The sequence below is a fragment of the Elephas maximus genome, chromosome 9 (assembly GCF_024166365.1).
Source record: "Elephas maximus indicus isolate mEleMax1 chromosome 9, mEleMax1 primary haplotype, whole genome shotgun sequence".
In the NCBI taxonomy this organism is placed as follows: Eukaryota; Metazoa; Chordata; class Mammalia; order Proboscidea; family Elephantidae; genus Elephas; species Elephas maximus.
This window is the reverse complement of record NC_064827.1, coordinates 45,365,439-45,374,419: the sequence shown is the minus strand read 5'-3', so window position 1 is coordinate 45,374,419 and position 8,981 is coordinate 45,365,439. Positions and strand designations below refer to the sequence as shown.

Below are 8,981 nucleotides of genomic sequence, written 5' to 3'. Positions count from 1 at the left end.
GAGTTTGTAGGACCTTCATTTGGCATGACTCAAAATGAGAAGAAAGAGCTGCAAACGTCCATTAATAATCAGAACGTGGAATACACTAAGTATAAACCTAAGAAAACTGGAAGTCATCAATAAGGAAATAGAACACATAAACGTTGATATCCTAGGCATTTAGTGGGCTGAAATGGACTGGTATTGGTCATTTTGAATCAGACAATCATATAGTCTACTATGTGAGAACAACAACTTGAATAGGAATGGTGTTGCATTCATCGTCAAAAAGAACATTTCAAGATCTATCCTGAAGTACAATGCTGTCAGTGATAGGATAACATCCATACGCCTACAAGGAAGACCAGTTATATACAAATATTATCCAAATTTACACACCAACCACTAAGGCCAAAGATTAAGGAATTGAAGATTTTTACCAACTGCCGCAGTCTGAAATTGATCAAATATGCAATCAGGATGCACTGATAATTACTGGAGATTGGAAAGCAAAAGTTGGAAACAAAAAATTGGTAGTTGGAAAATATGGCCTTGGTGATAGAAACGATGATAGAATTTTGTAAGACCAATAACTTCTTCATTGCAAATACCTTTTTTTCACCAACATAAACAGCATCTATGCAGATGGACCTCGCTAGATGGAATACACAGGAAGCAAATCAACTACATCTGTACAAAGAGACGATGGAAAAGCTCAATATTACCTGTCAGAATAAGGCCAGGGGCCAACTGCAGAACAGACCATCAATTGCTCCTATGCAAGTTCAAGCTGAAACTGAAGAAAATTAGAAAAAGTCGATGAAAGCCAACATATGACCTTGAGTATATTGCACCTGAATTTAGAGACCATCTCAAGAATAGATTTGATGGGCTGAACAGTAATGATCGAAGACCAGATGAGTTGTGGAATGACATCAAGGACATCATACACAAAGAAATCAAGAGGTCGTTGAAAAGACAGGAAAGAAGAAAAAGGCCAAAAAAGAGGTCAGAAGAGACTCTGCAACTTGCTCTTGAACATCAAGTAGCTAAAGCAAAAGGAAGAAATGATGAAGTAAAAATGTTTAACAGAAAATTTCAAAGGACATCTCGAGAAGACAAAATATTATGATGACATGTGCAAAGACCTGGAGATGGAAAACCAAAAGGGAAGAACACGCTCTGCATTTCTCAAAGTAAAAGAACTGGAGAAAAAATTGACGCCTCAAATTGCAATATTGAAGGATTCTGTGGCAAAAATATTAAACGACTCCGGAAGCATCATAGAAAGATAGAAGGAATACACAGAGTGACTATACCAAAAAGAACTGGTAGACATTCAACCATTTCAGGAGGTAACATATGATCAGGAACCAATGGTCCTGAAGGAAGAAGTCCAAGCTGCACTGAGGAAGGCATTGGTGAAAAACAGGTCTTCAGGAATTGACGGAATACCAATTGAGATGTTTCAATGAATGAACGCAGCGCTGGAAGTGCTCGGTCGTCTATGCCAAGAAATTTGGAAGACCGCTACCTGGCAAACCAATTGGAAGAGATTCACATTTATGCCTATTCCCAAGAAAGGTGATTGCACCTAATACAAAAATTATTTTATAATGTCATTAATATCACACACAAGTAAAATTTTGTTGAAGATCATTCAAAAGCTGCTGTAGCAGTACATCGACAGGAAACTGCCAGAAATTCAAGCTGGATTCAGAAAAGGATGCAGAACCACAGATATCATTGCTGATGTCAGATGGATCCTGGCTGAAAGCAGAGAATACCAGAAGGATGTTTACCTGTGTTTTATTGACTATCCAAAGGCATTTGACTGTATGGATCATAACAAATTATGAATAACATTGCGAAGAATGGGAATTCCAGGACACTTAGTTGTGCTCATGAGGAACCTGTAAACAGATCAAGGGATAGTTTTTTGAACAGAACAAGGGGATATTGCGTGGTTTAAAGTCAGGAAAGGTGTCGTCAAGGTGGTATCCTTTCACCATACCTATTCAGTCTTTATGTTGAAAAAATAATCTGTGAAGCTGGACAATATGAAGAAGAATGGGGCTTCAGGATTGGAGGAAGACTCAATAACAACCTGCATATGCAGATGGCACAACCTTACCTGCTGAAAGGAAAGATAACTTGAAGCACTTATTGATGAAGATCAAAGACCACAGCCTTCCGTATGGATCACACCTCAACATAAAGAAGACAAAAATCCTTACAACTCGACCAATAAGCAACATTATGAAAAATGAGGAAAAGATTAAAGTTGTCAAGGATTTCGTTTTACTTGGATCCACAATCAACACCTATGGAAGCAGCAGTCAAGAAATCAAAAGACGCATTGCATTGGGCAAATCGGCTGCAAAAGACCTCTTTAAAGTGTTGAAAAGCAAAGATATCACCTTGAAGACTGAGGTGCACTTGACCCAAGCCATGGTGTTTTCAATCGTGTCATATGTGCGTAAAAGCTGGGCAATGAATAAGGAAGAGTAAAGAAGAATTGACGCCTTTGGATTGTGGTATTGGCGAAGAATATTGAATATACCATGCACTGCCAAAAAATGAACAAATCTGTCTTGGAAGAAGTACAACCAGGATGCTCCTTAGAAGCAAGGATGGCGAGACTATGTCTCACATACTTTGGACATGTTGTCAGGAGGGATCAGTCCCTGGAGAAGGACATTACGCTTAGTAGAGGGTCAGTGAAAAAGAGGAAGACCCTCAATGAGATGGATTGACACAGTGGTGCAACAATGGGTTTAGGCATAACAATGATTGTGAGGATGGCGCTGGACTGGGCAGTGTTTCATTCTGTTGTACGTAGGGTCAGTATGAGTCGGAACTGACTCAATGGCATCTAAGAACAACTACATATATATGAAATAAAAAAATGAAAACTATATAAAAGAAAAACAACTATAAAATATCCAATTCTATTACTGAATATATAACCCAAAGAAATTCTCATAAGGGTCCTGTATGAAGGTATTTATGGCACCTTTGGTTTTGGTTGTGGGCAGTTGGAGGCAATCTGAGTGTTCTTAACTACAAGAAGTCCTTAGGCAAAACGTGTTGGATGGAGTACCATACAGCAGTTAGTAACAGACCAGATTATTTTATATGATTATCGTTATATATATATAACATATGTACATATATATGTACCACAACATTTGCTAATTTAACATTTTTCTTGTGTACTATTTAGTGACATCAATTATGTTAATCGTGTTGTGCAATCATCACCAATATTCACTGCCAAATTTTCTATCACCATGAAGAGAAACTCAATGCTTCTTAAACAATTACTCCCCATTTCTCCCTCCCTCCAGCCCCTACCTCTTGCTGTAGAGTCAATTCTGATTCATAGCGGCCCTATAGGACAGAATACAACTGCCCCATAGAGTTTCCAAGGAGCCCCTGGTGGATTCAAACTGTCAACCTTTTGGTTAGCAGCTATAACTCTTAACTACTGTGCCACCAAGGTTTCCCTCCCACCCCTGGTAACCACTAATAAACTTTGATCTGTATATATTTGCCTATTCTAGATATTTCATAAGAGTGAGATCTTACAATATTTCTCTTTTTGTGATTGACTTCCTTCACTCAATATAATGTTTTCAAGGTTGATCCATGATGTGGCATGTATCAGAACTTTGTTGTTGTTGTTAGGTGCCATCAGGTCAGTTCTGATTTATAGTGACCCCATGTACGACAGAACAAAACACTGCCCGGTCCTGTGCCACCCTCACAATCTTTGCTATACGTGAGTCTATTTTCACAGCCACTGTGTCAATCCATCTCTTTGAAGTTCTTCCTCTTTTTTGATGACTCTCCACTTTACCAGGCATGATGCCCTTCTCCAGAGACTGGTCCCTCCCGATAATGTACAAAGCTACACGAGATGAAGTCTTACCATTCTTGTTTCTAAGGAGCATCCTGGCTGTACTTCTTCCAAGACAGATTTGTTTGTTTTTCTGGCAGTCCATGGTATATTCAATATTCTTGCCAACACCATAATTAAAATGCATCAATTCTTCTCCAGTCTTTCTTATACATTTTCTAGCTTTTGCATGCATATGAGGCGATTGAAAATACCATGGCTTGGGTCAGATGCACCTTAGTCTTCAAGGTGACATCTTTGTTCTACAACACTTTGAGGAGGTCCTTTGCAGCAGATTTACCCAGTGCAACGCGTCTTTTGATTTCTTGACTGCTGCTTCTATGGCTGTTGATTGTGGATCCCAGTAAAATGAAATCCTTAACAACTTCAATCTTTTCCTCATTTTTCATGATGTTGCTTATTGGTCCAGTTGTGATGATTTTTGTTTCCTTTATGTTGAGGTGTAATCCATACTGAAGGCTGCAGTCTTTGATCTTCATCAGTAACTGCTTGAAGTCCTCCTCACTTTCAGCCAGGAGGTGTGTCGTTTGCATAAGGCAGGTTGTTAATGTGTCTTTCTCCAATCCTGATTATTTGTTTAGCATACAGATTGAATAGGTATGGTGAAAGGATACAACCCTGATGCACACCTTTCCTGACTTTAAACCACACAATATCCCCTTGTTCTGTTGGAGTGACTGCCTCCTGGTCTATGTGCAGGTTCCTCAAGAGCACAATTAGGTGTTCTGGCATTCCCATTCTTCGCAGTGTCATCCATAATTTGTTATGACCCACACAGTCAAACAGCTTTGTGTAGTCAAAGTCAGCCCTTTATTAGTACTTTAATAGTGAGAGAAATGGTCAAGTGTTCTTTGACCCTCACCCACATCCTGCAACATGCATCCGTGTTTCAGGAAAACCTCAGAGATGTCTCACGTGTTGACAACGTGCTTGTGAACAAGTATGGTTATATGGTATTGGTGGATTAGTTCATTCTCTCCTGCTCCAGTCCTCCCATTTGGTGTTGCTATTTTCACTGCCTTCTTTAGGCAGTTATTTTCATTGGGTTTCACTTTGTATGACAGGTGCTTTGGCCTTTCCACTGGTGATGCACTGGAGTCGTTCAGTTGCTAAGGCTGCACAGTGTTATCCTGCGATGTAGCTGTCTTGCTGCCCTTTTGAGTTTACATACCATTAGAAGTTAATCACTGTCTGACAGTTTTTCATGAAATAGCTCTTTCAGTATTTTCTTATATTCTCCTCCCCTACTCCCCCAAATGTGCCAGCCAAAATAGGAGATAAATACAAGTAGCAGACATTATACTGAGCTTAAAAATGAAATGGGCAATTTGGCTATCTTATTTTTCCTTTGCAGATCTTTGGAACTCAGTTTTTGAAGGACATTAGCAATTGTATATTGGTGATTCTGACTTCCTGCCTTCTGTGGAGGAGAGTGAGGGCCCAGAAAGAAACCAACTTAACCAGGGTCATAGTTCTTTGCTCCTTCCCTTGTGATCCCTCTCTTCAGGAATGGCACCACCATCAGCTGGTTGCCCAAACCAAATATCCAGGAAATCCTGAGTCCTTTGGTCTTAATATGATCTTAATGTCTTCCCAATCCACTTTTCCCCAACCTGCTGCTCATCCTTTAGTTCTTAACTAGTTAAGAGCTCAGGCCACTCAACCAGGTCGGCAGTTCAAATCCACCAGCCACTCCTGGAAACCCTATAGGGCAATTCTACTCTGTTGTATGGGGTTGCTTTGAGTCGGAGTAGACTTGGTGGCAATGGGTTTTAGGAATGTATCAGTGTCCTCTAAGGAGACTGTAAACGCTGTGAAGTCCTGAACTATATCTTTGTCTTCGTCCCCCCACTGTTTAGCATTGCTGATGACTGTTAATGAACCATCATGTTAGTAAGTGGCTGGGTGGGATTTGAAATGTCTGTTTTCAAAGATTCACCTATGCATCTATTTCATAGGGCCCAGCACTGTGCCTTCTCAACTTGTGTGCGTGTGCATGAAAGATGTACTCAGTCCCCAGTTGGTGGCTGCATGTGGGGAAAGGCTGAGGACAGCAGTTTATCGAAATAGTCTACCTAGCTGCACCCCAACCGACATGTCTGTACTTACAGGCAGCCATAGCAATTGCCTGCGTTTATTTTGATCCTCTGCTGCTTTTATATGAGAATCAGAGAAAAATGAGGAAAGGAAGTGGTTTCGGTGATCAACATCACATCCAAGGAGAGGAGAGTGGTCACGGGTTCATCAATCCGCAGAATTCTTCCCTCATAGGAAAACTGTCAGCACAGCTCAAAAGCCTTTCCTCATTTCACAGCCTCGCCCTCTTCTGAGATTAGGCCCAGCTGGGTTGTATGGTTTCCTGTAAGTCTTATAACAAGCGTATTTACAAGTGGGAAAGAAAAACGAAAAACCAGGAAAAGGGGAGACAGGCCGAGCTGGTCCCCGTTCATTATGGGTCTTTAGGACTCAAGGCAGTAGCTCTCTCTCGTTTCTGCCTCTCCGGATGCGCGAGGACTGATTTGTCACTGAAACACGGCCTGTGAAGGGAAGGCAAGAGTTTCTTTCATAAGTAGCTAAAAGGGAAAAACTTTGAGGAAACAGCCAAGAGAGGGAGAGAAGGTTGCGGCCATAGAGTGGGGAGAGAAGCAGGGAGGACGAGGCAGCAAAACCGATGGAAAGGGAGATAGGCAGGCGGGCGGGCGGGCGGGCGTGCCGGCGAGCAGGAGGCACCCGGGAAGGGCCCACGGTAAAGTCGCGGGTGCAAACACCGGCGCCGGAGGCGGCCGCGCAGCGGAGTCCCAGGCAGAGCCCTGGCCTGCGCCGCGCGAGGCCTGGCCCGGGAGGCCCTCGCCGCGCCCCAGGGGCGGGCCGGGGGCGGGGCGGCCCTGGAGCCAGGCTCTCCCCGCGGGCGGCCCGCCCGCGTTCTCCCTGCCTGGGCGAGCGGCCGCAGCCGAGGATGCCCCACGGCGCCGCCCGCCCAGCCCGGCAGCCGCGGCTGAGGAGCCCGCCACCCATTGGCGGCTGCGGCGCGGAGTCCCCGCCCCCTTCGCGTCCCCGCCCCCTCCGCCGCCGCCGCCGCTTCCCGGCTCCGCCTCCTCCCCCTCCGGGAGCCGCCTCCGTCGCCGTCGCTGCCGCCACCGGCCGGGGCCCAGCCAGCGCCCGCCGCGCCGGAGTCGAGTCGCAGCCGGAGCCGCTGCCCGCGGCCCCGCCATGAGCGGAAGCGCTGCCGCCGCGGTCGCCGCCGCCGCCGCCTCAGCAGCTGCCGCCGCCGCGCACTTCCAGCCCCAGTCGTCGTCTCCCAGGCCGGGCCCCGCCGAGCTCGGGCCCCCGCGCCGCCCGCGCCCCCCACCGCCGCCGCCTCGACTCGAGCCCGCCGCTGCCGGCCGCCTCAGCCCTCCGGGACACGGGCCTCTTCGGGCGGCCGCCCAGGGTGGCGGCGCCTGCGGCCGAGCGCCGGGAGCAGGTACGGGGTCCGGGAGCGGGCCAGGCGGGGAGGGGCGTGGGCTGGCCTCCGGGGTGGGGAACCCGCGGGCGTGTGGTCCCGGCGCCCAGCCCCGCGGAGGGGGTGGAGCGTTGTCCAGGTCAGCTTTGTCCGGCCCCGGAGCCCCCGTGAGCCCTGCGTCTCTGCCGCGGCCGGCGGCTCACAAAGCGCTTACCACCCTCTGGGCAGCCCCCTCCCCCAGGGTGGGCAGGGCAGGACTTCTCTAGGTCTCCGCTAGGCGGAGGAGGAAACTGAGGCTTAGAGGGGGAAGTGACTTGCCCAAGGTCACTAGACGGTGAGAGTTGGAGCCTGGCTGAGACCCAGGGCCATCCCAAGCAGAGGAGTCTGGGAGGATGCAGATCCCCCAGGCTCCGAGAACCGAGAGAGATTGATCCGGGAAGAAGGGGAGCTAGGCCCTGCCTGGTCCCAGGCACACCCACCCAAGCCTTTTTGGGATTGCGGGGTGGGAGGGAGGAGCCGGGGGCCGTTTGGGGAGCTTGGTGGTGCCTTGGGGAGCCGAGTTGGAGAGCTGCAGAGGGAGAGACCCCGGAAAGGGGTGTGCTTTCGTGGAGAGGGAGAGCTTGAGTGAGTGGGGCAGAGCTTCGGAAACTTCTTGTCGTGGAGACCGTTTGGTCTCCGCCAGGCCCGCCTTCCCCACCGCCGCGCGGACTAAACCAATTCCTCTGGAATTAATGGGAGAGAGGCCTGCCTGCTTTTGTGGAGAGGCCAGTAATGTGTCCTTTTCACATAATGGCCCGAATTTTGTCCATGCCAAAAGTACACATGGCTCTCCTAAAGGCATTTATGTCACAGAAGCCCGTATGAGGCTTTTCCAGGTGGTCTGGACCTACCACACTTATAGAACCCCCAGAGAAAGAACAGTTTTCCCAGGCGTGAAGGGGAAGGAAGCTAGCTAGGAGGATTGGGGCAAGTCACCCGCCTGCTTGGCATGTAATGCATGGGATTTCCGTTTCTATTTGGGGTGGGTGATTAGGTGGCTTTTTACTGTGGATGCATTTTGGAAGGGGAAGGAGCAGAGGACTTACAGTTCTAGAGCAACGTGTAATAGGCAATGAAGACGGTTGTGTGGGGCTGGAAGATACAAACTGTAGAATGTGGAAAAAGGAGAGGGTATTCAGTCATTGTGGGGGGAGGGAGATGAAAGGAGTGCTGAAGGGAGGGGACAATGTCTAGTCTAGAGAAAAAGATTGGGATGTTTCAGTGAAGGAGGGAGCCAGCCGTTGTGATGCCTTTGAAAGGAGTCTGTTAAAGGTGGATGTGTCTTACAAGTTGAGTAATCTGGATTGGTGTGAAGTCACTTCAATTTGAGTAAGGGCAGTTGTCATACTTTTATAGAAACGTTCTGGCTTTAACACCCCTCCTCTTCATTCTCTCCTGTTTTGAGACTATAGGCCCAAAGTGTCTAGTATTGTCTTGGAAGTAAAGCTTGACAAAAGAGGGAAGGGAAAGACTAATTAGCAAATGCATTAATTAGGGCCCTTTGTCCAAGATAATTCATTGTTTAAATCAGGTGTTTTCTTGCTGCCCTCTTGCACCTCAGCTTTCCAGCTGTGGTGACTGCTGGCCCAATGCTTTGGG

The 8,981-nt window shown here is 47.1% G+C and overlaps 1 protein-coding gene across 4 annotated transcripts in view; it reads left to right on the top strand.

The window, feature by feature from the left end:
* Positions 1-7,065: 7,065 nt before the first annotated feature.
* RNF38 (ring finger protein 38) overlaps positions 7,066-8,981 on the top strand; it is a 172,264-nt gene continuing 170,348 nt past the window's right edge. For 3 of the 4 annotated variants that reach the window (XM_049896479.1, XM_049896478.1, XM_049896477.1), the window contains exon 1: positions 7,066-7,364. In XM_049896479.1, coding sequence (XP_049752436.1) covers positions 7,112-7,364 — 253 coding nt within the window. In that variant the 5' untranslated portion in view covers positions 7,066-7,111. The remainder of the gene's footprint in view (positions 7,365-8,981) is intronic. The other variant, XM_049896483.1, reaches the window with a different exon arrangement.